This window comes from Peromyscus californicus, unplaced genomic scaffold (assembly GCF_007827085.1).
Source record: "Peromyscus californicus insignis strain IS unplaced genomic scaffold, ASM782708v3 Scaffold_3__1_contigs__length_106647218, whole genome shotgun sequence".
NCBI classification, from domain to species: domain Eukaryota; kingdom Metazoa; phylum Chordata; class Mammalia; order Rodentia; family Cricetidae; genus Peromyscus; species Peromyscus californicus.
Window position 1 is genome coordinate 60,403,486 of NW_026294551.1, and position 13,897 is coordinate 60,417,382.

Consider the following 13,897-nt stretch of genomic DNA (forward strand, 5'->3'; position numbering starts at 1 on the left):
GAAGCTGAGGCCAGAGGATTACAAAAGTTTGAGGCCAGCCTGGGCTACACAGAAAAGAAGGTAAAGAAAAAGAAGACAAAGACCCCATACCCACGGCCTCCTTCCCTCAGCCGTGAGTCTAGCCTCTAGCCCTGGGTGTCACTGTCATGCTTCCCCCTTTCCTCTGCCTTCCTGTCCCCAAGAAGGGAGCCTTGACCCGTAAGCAGAGGTCGGGCTGGGAAGCTCAATGCTAGGCTAAGGGCCTTTGACCACATGGCCTTCTGATGCCCTTGGAATTGAGGACTTCCCAGGTTTCCGTATGTCCCAGTCAGGGTAGGGGCGTGTCTTCCTCATTCCTGGGTAATAGTTCTAAAGTTCTGTATAGCCCAACACACCCTCCTGGCCGCAGGGCCAACATGGAATTGATATGCCAAGGTCCCGTCCTGCCCCGACTCCTGTATTTTCTGGAGTTAATGGCTTTCAGCACATTCTCAGATGGGTCTAGGGGCCAAAGGAGCTCCATAGGGTGGTAGGGAACTGGTTCAGGAGGTTTGGGGGACCACAAGGGACACTGGTCCCTGCAGAAGCTTTGCCCATGTTGCTTAGTTTTGTTTCCCTCACCGATTTCTGATGACAGGGTCACTGTCTCCCTTTTATAGAGAGAGCATGGCCGTGGAGCTCTTAGGTAGATTTCCTGAGGGGCTGCATCATGGCTGAGGGGTGCTCAAGGTCTAGCAACTTTTAGTGCCAATTCCAACCCTGCCAGGTAGACCACGCCTGTTCCATTATCTCTGAGCAGAGAGCCTTCAGCTCAGGAAACTCAGGCCTGGGAGAGGGTTGGACTGGCCTGTCCCTGGCATTGGGTACGAATCTTAGGAAGTCCATCAACCCGGAACAGCAGAAACAGGGCTTCTGGATCCCAGCGCTCTTGGTCACGCCCCAGCAATCCTTGAGCCCTGGTGGAAGTTCTGCAGATGGAGTGTGGTGCCTCCTGGAGCGGGGTAGGGGGCGGGGAGGGGGTGTCTTTGCTTCACCCATCCTAAAGTTAATGTCCAAGACACTTGTAGTAGAAGGTTCACAAGAGGAAAACACTGTAGGTGAGTTGGGTGGCTCCTGACCTCTGGGCGTTCTCTTCTCTTTCAGGACCTGGGCATGGAGTCAACCTCCCTGGATGATGTGCTGTATCGCTACGCCAGCTTCCGGAACCTGGTGGACCCCATCACACATGACCTCATCATTAGTCTGGCACGCTACATCCACTGCCCCAAGCCGGTAGGCAGTTGTGGTCTGAAGCAGCCAAGTCTCCTAGGGTGTGAGGTAGACCCCCTCTCTAGACAGCATAGACCTGACCATGGTTGCTCAAGGAAAAAGAAACCTCTGGGGTTGACCCCATCGGTGGCTTCCTCTGGGACCTTCTCTCTGGCTCCTGGAGCTGCCTAGTACCAAGAGGTAGAGAAGAGGGAGACTAGCTGTAGGGGTGGGAGATGCAGGGCCAACAGAAGACAGGCAGAGGAGCTTTGAGTCCAACAAGAGACAGTAAGAAAAGCCAGTCTTGAGGGCTGGTGGACTGGGAGAGGAGCCACAGGGAACCAAGTAGCTGAAGCTGGAACCCTGGGGAACAGGAAAGTACTAGAAACAGGCCTCTGAGGAAGCCCTGCAGTTGACATACCCCTGTCTTTTCTAGAATAGGAAGTGAATTGCCTACAAGTGAGAGAAGAGACAGGTAATAGAATTCTCAAAAATAAACAAATGTGCCAGGTGGTGGTGGCACACGCCTTTAATCCCAGCATTTGGGAGGCAGATGGATCTCTGTGAGTTCGAGGCCAGCCTGGTCTACAGAGCGAGATCCAGGACAGGCACCAAAACTGCACAGAGAAACCCTGTCTCGAAAAACAAAAAACAGAAAAACAACCGATGAATAATAGGGAAAATGCTATCTTCATGCCCATTTGAGAGCTATCCATCTTGTTCACAGTTATGTCTTCTAACGGGCAGGAAACAGCATGTTCCATTGTGAATTTGTGTGCGCGCGCGTGTGTGTGTGTGTGTGTGTGTGTGTGTGCAAGCATGCATGGAAGGGGTAAGAGGATATGAGTATGTGTCCAAAAGCATGCATGCACCTGTGTACATGCGCTCATAGAGGTCATTGGACAGTCTCAAGTGCCTGCTGTTCCTCAGATGCCTTCTACCTTTGATTAGAAACGAGGTCTTTCACTGGCCTGGAATCTCACCCACTGAGGTAGACTGGCTGCCTCCACCTCCATCTCACTACTGCTGCAGTTACAGTCAGGTGCCATGACAGTTGTCCTCTGACCACGGTGTGGTGCGTGTGCCATGGCATTCCCATGCACCCACCCACTTGTCCTCATACATACACTCATACATAAAAAACAAATTAAAAATAAGTAAGTAAAACAAAACACAAAAGTGAACATGGACTGTTAAACAGTCTCTGCAGGGTAGGAGTCCGGGGCTACAGGTGTCGGGCTTTACTGGAGTTCATTAATGCACACTGTGGGGCTGGTGGCAGGAGGCCGCCGTTTGTTGCCATGTGGGTGTCTCCCCAGGATTGCTTGAGTGTCCTGTATCACAGAGCGAGCCAAGATACCTGTCCTAGAATGCACACAGCATCCCTCCGGCCCTTCTGTTCTCTTGATCCCCGGGACAGTTCTGATAAAATCCTGGAAGGAGACTACATGGGGCTGGCTGCCAGGAACAAAGCACAGGATGGTCTGGGAGGTTCCAACACGTGCTGAATGAGACGGCTTGGCCCTTTACTCCTCCTGATCCTGGGCTGCTCTCATTAACTGAGCCCAGCTAGAAACCAGGGACAAGAGAACCTGGTGATGTACTGTGCAGAGCAGTCCCGTGAGCAGAGACACAGAGACTCAGAGACGGGCAGGAAACAGATGGGGGTGGGGTGGGGGAGGGGTAAGCCAAGGAAAACGGGCAGGCCGTCCATCTCAACAGTGTCCAGTGTGTAGTGAGTGGAGCAGTCAGAATCTGATTAATGAATGGGTAAATTTATGAATGAGGGAAGCCTTTGAGTGGCAGACGAGGTTGTTATAGTCCTAGGTGCTCTTAGGAAGGTGCCTGGGAAGTGAAGGGGACAGATGGCATCTGACAGTCGAGAGACCAGTGCAGGCTGTAGGTTGGCTTTGAGCCCCTGAGCCTCTTTCCAACCGATCCTGGGGAAGTCCCTCAGACAGCCCCTCCCCCAGTGCTTCAGGACAGTGTCCCTGGGCAGTTCTGGGGAGACCTCACGCAGTGCCTGGAGTCCCGCCAATTGGGCCATGCCTCCACGCTTCCCCACGGGCGAAAGGAAAGGCTGCTGGGAGTATTCCACAGTCCGCCACTGAGCCTGCTGCATGGTTAATCGCAGCTAACAGACTCCCACGCAGCCCGGTGTCTTGTCACCCGCAGGCAGCTCAGCTTTGTGGAGGTTTGGAACTACTGAGCAAGCATGCTGTATAAGTCCATCCATCCCCCCTCTGCTCCATTACGTACTGTTTCCTCTTCACGGGGCTCTTTCCCACCCTCCCACATGGCGGAGAATATGGCTACCCACAGGCCCTGTTCGCTTGTCCGGGTCCAGTCCCTACAAGGTGTCTCTTCACTGTCCCCGTCCATGCTGGGTCCTCCTTTCCTGCTGCCACCATCACACACCCACACACACCACCACCACCACCCTACACACACACACACACACACACACACACACACACACACACACCACCACCACCACCATCCTACACACACACACCACCACCACCACCACCATCCTACACACACACACACACCACCACCACCATCCTACACACACACACACACCACCACCCTACACACACACACACACACACACACACACACCACCACCACCACCACCACCCTACACACACACACACATACACACACCACCACCACCACCACCACCACCACCATCCTACACACACACACACACCACCACCACCACACCACCATCCTACACACACACACACACACACCACCACCACCATCCTACACACACACACACACCACCACCACCATCCTACACACACACACACACCACCACCACCATCCTACACACACACACACACACACCACCACCACCATCCTACACACACACACACACCACCACCACCATCCTACACACACACACACACCACCACCACCACCACCCTACACACACACACACACACCACCACCACCACCACACCACCATCCTACACACACACACACACACCACCACCACCACCATCCTACACACACACACACCACCACCACCATCCTACACACACACACACACACACACACCACCACCACCACCACCCTACACACACACACACACACCACCACCACCACCACCACCACCATCCTACACACACACACACACACACATACACACGCCACCACCACCACCACCCTACACACACACACACACACACACACACACACACACACTGTCCTCCTCTGGGCTGGCCCCACTCTTTGCTATTCTCTTCTGGAAGAAGGCCTTGAGGGAGCCTGGGAAGGGAATGAGTTGGGAAAAGGATAAAAGCACCTTGAATGAATATGCAAAGGGCCAGGTCTCTAACGAGAGGAGCAGAGTGGGTAGGTTGGTAGGAGCCAAGGGGCAACGTCAGGATTCATTCCCTCTTACAAGGTGCCTGTTGAACTCTATGCCTCAGTTCCCTCATTTGCAAAGAGGGAGTGGTAGGACCGTGCCGGAGTGAAATGATTTCTAGATGCTCAGTCATCGTTAAGGGTGGGAAGTGTGGCTGGTGCTAGTGTGGGCCTGCCATCCGAGGCCAGGGTGGATCCCAAGCATTACAGAAACAAAACAACAAAAGACCCGTGGTGTATTTAGTCCAGGCAGGCAGGGGGGATCGTCCCTGTTCTTTTTACAGGGACTCTCAACTCTAATTGGCGTGCTCAGCTATTGTCCCGGCTTAGCCAATGAGAAGGCCGAGATTGACTCCGGCTCTCTCCGGCAGCAGCAGCCTCGCCCTGTGCTCGGCTGCCCTCTTGTGGCCGACACCGTGCACTACCATCCCTCTTTATGCCTTTGTTCTCTGAAGAGTCTGCTGCCTGAGCTAATCCAGCTTGGGCAACTGAGGGAGAGGGCGCAGCCTCGGGTATCTGGAAACCCGGGGAACTTATGGGAGGAGGAGCCACAGCAGAGGAGCTCAGCTGTGGGATTTGAGTCAGCTTCTTCCGGAAACTAGTAACAGTTCCGTCCCAGAGCACCCCAAAATGATGTTGGGCGTGCCCCCATACCCCATCCCATCCATTGGCCCTTCTTGTCCTTAAGGCCCCTGAGCACCGTGCTTCTCCACCGTAGCTGCACAAGAGAATCTCCCTCCCTGCAGGACTAGGATCCAGGAAGAAGGGATTGGGAGGCGGGAAGCAGTCGGGAATAAGCGAAGGAAGGGATGGGAGAGAAGACAGACAAAACATTGCGGTTTTCCCAGAGTGTGGGCGTCATGAAAGCAGAAGGGGGCTGTTCCAGCGAGTGGGAGGAGGGTCAGAGGAGAGCACTCAGGGAGAGAGTGTGAATAAGATGTAATAATATGTGTATGAGAATGTCATAATAAGACCTGTTGTTTTGCATACTGACTAAAAATAAAGTGAATCCACTGCCAGAGGACCTGCCCGCTCACCACCACTAGTGTCGATTTTTTGAGGTGCCCTGGGAATCCAAGGTGGGAAAGGAACTCAGGATGTGCCATCTCTGTGTCATGCCCCGTCCTCGTATCCCATTCTTTTGCCAGCAGAGTCAGCTATTACCATTACCAGTCCGCACCGCTACTCTCCACCCCAGCCAAGCCTGTGCTGGGAAAGGCCCTCATTGGCCACGGAGTGGCCGCCAAAGGTGACTTTAGCCACCCTATCCCAGGTGCCCCTTGCTTCACTCACACCTCTTCTCTGTGCCTTCTCTGTCTCCTGGTCCAGTGTTCCCTCCACTCCCCGCTCAGCGTCTTCCATTTGTTCAGCCAGATCCGAGGAATCCCAGGTGGGGGTCCCATGGGCTCCTCCTAGTCAGCATGTCCCCATAGGAGCTGGTCATTCCCACCCTGCCTTTACACCTGCTCTTCCTCTGGAGCCCTTGTTGATGTGATAAGTACTATGACAGAACCAACTTAAAAGAGAAAGGGTTTATTCTGGCTCACGGTTCAAGGGATGGTCCATCATGTGGGGGGAGTCAAGGGGGCAAAGAGCTTGAAGTAACCGGTCACATTGCATACGCAATCAAAACACCGAGACACATGCATGCTTCTGCTCGGTTTATTGATGCCTCTCCCCACTCCCATGTACACAATCAAGACAATGCCCCCACGGGCTTGATTAGCAGCCCATCGCCCAGGTATCCCCTGTACACAATCAAGACAATGCCCCCACGGGCGTGATTAGCAGCCCATCGCCCAGGTAATGCTACATTCATCACACTGACAACTAATAATATCACCAGCCCTGTGCTTTCTGCCCAGATCTCTAGCCCCAATTCCCAACCCCTTCATCTGCCCTCTGCCCACACCTTCTCTGACCTGCGTATGACCTCTGTCACTTTCAGTCCCTTCTGTGGGCATGGCCTCTGTCACCCTCCCAACTTCCCCGTCCTCCCAGAAAGAAGATCCCAGGGTATAGACCTCACCCACCATTCCTCTCTCCTGCCTCCCTGGCAGCCCCCCATGATGCATCCGCTTCTCTGTGTCACCTTCACCCACCTTGTGTGACCAGGCTAAGCAAGAATCTTAAGTCTAGGGATCCGACGTCTACTCTCAGGGTTCGGTGAGATGGCCTGGACAAGTGATGTCCGGTTTGTTAGTCACGTTGAAGCAGCAGGAAGCGGTGAGGCTGTGAGGAACAAGGAGGTCCCTTCCAGAGCAGTCCCCTCAGCGGCAGGCCACCCCAATGGCTCCCTGCCTAGATGCTTCACTTCTCCAGGCTTTCCTTCGATCGCAGGCTCCTCCTCTCCGATCCCACTTGCTTGGACTTTCTTCTCTTACTGTTCTGTCAGCCACAGCTCGCTGAGTCTCGGTCCCCTCCTCTGTATAGTGAGGGAATGAGAGTTTGTAATGCTCTGGAGTGTGGGTGTTCTGTAGAGTTCTAGCGTAGGGTCTGCCGTAATCCAGGTGAGAGACAGGAAGGTTTGCACAATGATAGCATGGGGATGGCCGGATTTGCCCGGCCAGATTCTTATTTGCTGCCCCTGTGCCTGCAGAACTGGCCTCACCAACTTTTGTTCCTCATTTAGGGATATCTCAGAGTTCCTTTCTTCACAAAAAAAAAAAAAAAAAAAAAAAAAAAAAAAAATTGCTATCTATCTGCTCTTAAAAACTCATCTTAAGGGCTGGGCGTGGTGACACATGCTTTTAATCCTCATACTTGGTAGGCAGAGGTAGCTGTGTGAGTTTGAGGTCAGCCTTGTCTACGTAGTGATTTCCAGACTACCCCAGGGCTACACAGGAAGACTCTGTCTCAAAAACAACAACAAAACACACACATACACAAAACACAAAACCAGCTTACATCTGAGCCCAGGCGGAAAGGACCTTTGTTCTTTAGCACCGAAGCTCAGGATATCATGCTCGTCTTTCCATGGAGGATGAGCCCCGGGACCCTGTAGATACCAAATGCACATGTCCCTTCATAAGGCAGCATAGTAGATGTGTCCACCCTCCTTTGCAGTGAGCATCCCCAGGTAAATGCTAGAGGGGCAATGGTTGTGCTACAGTGTGTACGGAGTGGTGACAGAAAAATACGTCTGTCCATGTTCAGGACAGACATAGTTCTTTTCTGGGTAAGGTCTCTCCTGGCTGTCCTGGAACTCACTATGTAGACCAGGCTAGCCTCAAATTCACAGAGATCCTCTTGCCTCTGCTGGGATTAAAGGCGTGTGCCACCACGCCCGGCTTTTCTGGGTACTCTTGATCTGTGGTTCAATTCCTGGATGTGTCCACAGCTATTGACTGTACTCATTGAGCAGCTTCCTGTGCACTGGGTTCTGCACAAAGCACCTGAATAGTAGTGACCCAGTTAATCCTCCAAACCCCAAACCGCGTGAAGCCAGTGTTGTATGGTGCTGTGTCCCCCCCACCCCCGAGAACTGAAGGCACAGAGAAGTTGCCCCTAATTCACTCAAGGCCACAGACAAAACCAGGACATGGAACTGCACAATTTGGTCCCAAGTCCATGTTCTAAAATCATTGCGTAGGCTGCTTCTCCATGAGCAGAGTGGCAACGGTAATCACACCTGAAAAGCTGATGCTACTCGATACACGGAACCTCACCGCCTCCTATGGGTGGTTTGCACTGGAGCCCCAGTACTGCTGGCTCTTGGCCCTCGGCTCTGGGTCTTCTGGCAGAAGCAAGCACACTCTTACCCATTCCTGGGTTGGGAGTCACACTTCTCCACCCAGCTCAGATCTGGCACAGGGGCCGTGTTGAATTGATTCTCCTTGAGATGGAGTTGGTGTCTCTCTATTAAATCTTTCCACCGCAGTTAACCCAGTGTATAGTCCAGTGACTTAAATGACAGAAATTAATGTCCTCACTGTTGTAGAGGTCAGGAGGCCAAGATGTGTGGCCTCTTCTAGCCTTTTGTAAAGGATTTTTTTTCCCTGCATACTTACATGGATCTTTCCTCTGGACATGTCTGTGCCCTAATCACTTCTAAACACACCAGCCATGTTGATTAAAGCCCACTCATATGGCCTCATTTTTACTTTAATTAACTTTAAATGTCCTGTCTTTGATGCAGTCACATACTGGGGAATTGAGGCTTAGGAGATCAATATAGAGCCAGACAACAGAGATTAAACACACCTCTAATCCCAGCACTCGGGAGGCAGAGGCAAGCAGATCTCTTAGTTTGAGGCCAGTCTGGTCTACAGGGTGAATTCCAGGACATACTGGGCTACCCAGGGAAACCTTGTCTCAAAAAAGAAAGAAAGGAGGAAGGAAAAGAAAAGATAAGCGGGGAGCTGGAGAGAGGAGAGATGGCTCAGAGGTTAAGAGCACTGGCTGTTCTTCCAGAGGTCTTGAGTTCAATTCCCAGCAACCACATGGTGGCTCACAACCATTTGTAATGAGATCTGGTGGCCTCTTCTGGCCTGCAGGCATACATGCAGACAGAGCACTGTATATGTAATAGCTAGATAAATTGTAAAAATAAATAAATAAAATAAAACTGTTATTTAAAAAAAAAAAAGAAAGAAAAGATAAACGGGAACAATATATAATTGTTGAAGGGATACAGTTCAGCCCATGGTTCTCAGAGTCACAAACTCAAATGTTGATGAGTGTTGACTGGAGAGAAGGCTCAGCAATTAAGAGCATTGGCTGCTCTTGAAGAGTACTCTGCTTTGATTCCCAGCACCCACATCGTAGCTAACAATCTTCTCTAACTCCAGTTCCAGGCACTCTGATGCCCCTTTCTGGCCTCTGCGGGTACTGCATGCATATGGTGCAGTCATCCATACAAACAAAACATCCATACACATGAAATTATATATATATATATATATATATATATATATATATATATATATATATATATATATATATATATATGTTTTTCAAGACAGGGTTTCTCTGTGTAGCTTTGCGCCTTTCCTGGAACTCACTCTGTAGCCCAGGCTGGCCTCGAACTCACAGAGATCCGCCTGGCTCTGCCTCCCAAGTGCTGGGATTAAAGGCATGCGCCACCACCACCCGGCATGAAATAATATTTTTAAATGCTCATGAAGCAGGCAGACAGTGTAGATGGGCAGATTGCACTGGGAAAGACTTGTACCTGCCGCTCCTGCCAAAGGCGCTCACTGGAGCCAGGAAAGCAGGCCTCTTACGCTAAGCTCCCAGAGAGCCAGGTAGTTTCGTAGTCTAGAGTGGGGGGATCAGGGCACCTCCAAGTCCTCCAGGGCCTCCTCACAGACCTGTGCCTGTGATTGCCTCTGCAGGAAGGTGATGCCCTGGGTGCCATGGAGAAGCTGTGCCGGCAGCTGACCTACCACCTTAGTCCTCATTCACAGTGGAGGAGGCATCGAGGGCTAGTGAAGAGGAAGCCACAGGCCTGGTGAGTGGCGGTCCCTGTAGTATGCCCAGCCCCAGCCCTCCTGACTGGTGCCCTTCCTGGGGCACTGTGCTGAGGGGAAGGCCCGAGTCAGAGGGGATGTCAGTGAATTCTGCTTGAAGGAGGTAAGATCATGCTGGATTTAAGGACCAGAAAAGTGACTTGGTTATTCCAGGTACTTGAGAGATGCTGAAAAGGAGGTCTCTGGGGTAGGATCTGGGGTGCATGGCCCACAGATGGACAGGTGGGGATGGGATACAAGGCATTTCTAGTTCCTGGTGTTCCTAGTGTTCTGGGATGGAAGCCAGGCATGGTAGTGTACCTCACCTCTGCAACCCTGAACTCTGGAGGCTGAGGCAAGAAGGATTGCTTCAAGTTGTGGCCATCATAACCCACTTCCAGAAAGTTCTCTGGGATGTCCTTCCAGGGGATCTAGAGTCCAGCCTTGTCTCAGCCATGCAGCAGTGAAGACCCTCCAGAGTTTTGTAGTCCAGAAGACCAAGAGCTAGAGGGCTTGAGACAGAATACACAGAGCAGGTCTTGTGGTAGGAAGCAGGTGAGCCCAGTGGCTGGCCTGCTCCAAACTGGCAAGGCCCCGGTTCTGTGCCCAGATCATCCAGGTGGCTCTCGGTGGACTGGAAAGGACCAGACGGTTCCCTTCTCTCTTAGTTTCATTTCCTGTTGCTTTGATAAAACATCCTGACAAGCTGGGCAGTGGTGGCACCCGCCTTTAATCCCAGCACTAGGGAGGCAGAGGTAGGCAGATCTCTGTGAGTTCAAGGCCAGCCTGGTCTATAGAGCGAGATCCAGGATAGCTAGGGCTATTACACAGAGAAACCCTGTTTCTAAAAACAAAACAAAACAAAACCAAAAAAAACAAAAAAAAAAAAACAAAAAAAAAACCACCCTGACAAGAGCAACTCTAAGGGGGAAAGGGTTTATTTGATTTATGGTTCCAGGTTGCAGTCCATCGTTGTGGGGGAGGATGGCAGGAGATTGAAGCCACTAGTCACATCCACAGTCAAAAGCGGAGAGAAAATGAAAGCATGCGTAACTCTCAGCTCTCTCTCTCCACTCCAACAGTCCCAGCCCCAAACCCAGGGAACAGTGCTGCCTAGCTTTAGACTGAGTCTTCCTGTGTCAGTTAACACAGTCACCCAGACGGTTCCCCTCCAGACATTCCCACAGGTCAGCCTGATCTAGACAATGATGGAGGCTCTCTTCCCAGGTGTTTCCAGACTGTTTCAGGTTGACAATTCAAACTAAACATCATGGGGCTGGAGAGATGGCTTAGCCAGTTAGAGCACTGGCTGCTCTTGCAGATCATTGGGGTTCAGATTACGAGCACCCGCAAAGGCTCACAACCATCTGTAACTCCAGGGGATCCAATGCCATTCTGGCCTCCTCAGGAGATAGACAGGCACATAGTACACAAACATATGTGTAGGCAAATGCCCATACACATTAAATAATACTAAAAATAATTATGAGCCGGGCGGTGATGGCGCACGCCTTTAATCCCAGCACTCAGGAGACAGAGCCAGGCGGATCTCTGTGAGTTCAAAGCTAGCCTGGTCTACAGAGCAAGTTCCAGGACAGGCTCCAAAGCTACACAGAGAAACCCTGTCTCGGGGAAAAAAAAAAAAATTACGTGTGTGTGTGTGTGTGTGTGTGTGTGTGTGTGTGTGTGTGTGTGTGTCTGTAGTGATATATGCAACTCCCCCTAGAGCTGGAGTTACAAGCGGTTGTGAACTGCCTGACAGGGTACCTGGAACCAAACTCAGATCCTCTCCAAGAGCAGTATGTTTTGTTCTTAACTGCTAAGCCACCTCTCCAATTCTCCCTACCTTCTTTTTTGATTGGTTTGGAGTTTTGGGGGATGGTGTTTGAGGTTTTTTGTTTTGTTTGTTTTGGGGTTTCCTTTGTTTGTTTTGAGACAGGATCTCACTGTGTAGCTCTACTGTCCTTGAACTCATTATGTAGACCAGGCTGGCCTTGATCTAAGACATCCATTTGCCTCCCAAGTGCTGGAATTCAAGGCATGCACCACTATGCCTGGCTTTGTTCTTTTGAGACAAGGTCTTTGCTATGTAGCCTTGGCTGGCCTGGAACTCACTGTGCAAACCAGACAGGCCTCCAATTCCAAAGAGCTCCGCCTGCCTCTGCCTCCCCAGTAGTGGGATTAAAGGCGTGTACCAGCATGCCCAGCTTTCTGAGATTAATTTTAGAGTCTCACTGTGTAACCCAGGCTAGCTTAAAACTCACAATGCCCCCTGCCTCTGCTTCTTTCCTAGTGCCAGAATAATAGGTATATGCCAACCATGGCCAGCTAGGTCTTCTGTCTGCCAGTGCCCACACACAAGAGGCTCAGTCCGTTCTCCATTTGGGAACTGTGGGTTCTCCTCACACTTGAAATTGAAACAGGCACTGTGGTCAGCCTGTGCCTCCTCTCTGTCTTCGGTCCTCTAGGCTATGTCACACACAGGAGCACTCGCGAACTTGACAGCTTCAGGGACTTCCCACTTGACACTGCTTCGGTTGGAACTCTTAGCCAGCTCTTCTAATGGCCCAAGTGTGCTCTTTCTTTATATCAGGTTATAAATTTCTCCTCGGAACTAAAAAGCCTGCCCTGCTTGCTTAGTTCCAGGTTCCAGGTACCCTGTCAGGCAGCTCACAGCCACAACCCCAAAGCTACTTGTCATCGTTATTTGTTCCCTGTCCCCCCATGACAGAAGGAAAACAAGGTTCCTGTCCACTTGGTTCGCCCTTGTGACACCAGCCTAGGACATTGCCCAGCACGTGATAGGGCCGTAACCAATATTAGAGTGAGTGGGGTAGATTTTGGCCGTTTGACTGGCCAAGATCTTCAAGTTGGCAAGCAGTGGGGATAGATTCAAACCCATACCTACCTGACTCCAGGGCATAGACTGTCAGCCATCTTCAGGATGCTGGGTTGGCTTCATTGCTGACATTGATATAGAACCCCACACTAAAATCACAACCAACCAATTCCAGGCAGGATTCTAAGTAGTTAAATCTCATGCTTTGGAGAGTTTTACCTTCAGATCCAAGGAACACAATGAGTTAATCTCCCAGCTTCCAGAGGGCCCCGGGGTAGCCGCTTTGGTGAGGCTGTGACCCCTGAGCTGCCGGCATAGACATCTTGCAAGTTCAGCTATCCCCAGGGTAGGAGGGTCAGGGCTTGCTTCAGGTTTTTGAAAACTCAGAGAAAACTGGGTTATCCCACCAGTGGGAGTCGGGGTTGGGGGCACACTTACCAAGCCAAGTGGTCTGGGCCCCAGAACCAGGCAAGGGGCAGCAGACGGCGAGGGAGATGAAAGCATCAAGCCTCCACCAGCCTGCTGCCCTCACTCAACTGTGAAACTCAGCCCCAGTGACTGACAGTGACAGCATTCACTCGTCTGCCTATAGGAGGCACAGTTGTCACACGTGGTTTTTAGTGTTCCCCACAGCCCTACGGTAATAATGGTAGCTCTGTTTTCTTTTAGGCAAGCACCTGAAGCACGGCCCTTTATGAACTAGCTAGGGACTAGCACAGGGTAGGGAAACAGGAGTTAGGAGGGAACTGCAGGCATCATACAGAAACCTAGGCTTGGAGAGCGACTGGGGTGGCAGCCTCCAACCTCACATGCTGCCTGCCCACTCTGCTGAGCTTTGAAGCAGATGCTGCGGACTCCCTAGTCTACCCACCCTGGCTCGGGGTAGAAGAAATGAGGTCCCAGGTCAGAGTTAAGCAGAGGCTGCTTCTGTGGTGACAGCCCCCCCGCTGCCCCCGCTAAAAGCCTGCCCGGCTTGCTTAGCCTGCTCATTCCTTCTTTCCTTCAG

At 51.6% G+C, this 13,897-nt stretch overlaps 1 protein-coding gene across 2 annotated transcripts in view; it reads left to right on the forward strand.

Annotated features, from left to right (window-relative positions):
* The window catches only part of Lrrc75a (leucine rich repeat containing 75A), a 42,718-nt gene that overhangs the window by 27,253 nt on the left and 1,568 nt on the right, over window positions 1-13,897 (forward strand). For both annotated transcript variants that reach the window (XM_052757106.1, XM_052757107.1), the window contains exons 2-3: window positions 1,123-1,251; window positions 9,939-10,054. In XM_052757106.1, coding sequence (XP_052613066.1) covers window positions 1,123-1,251; window positions 9,939-10,054 — 245 coding nt within the window. The remainder of the gene's footprint in view (window positions 1-1,122; window positions 1,252-9,938; window positions 10,055-13,897) is intronic.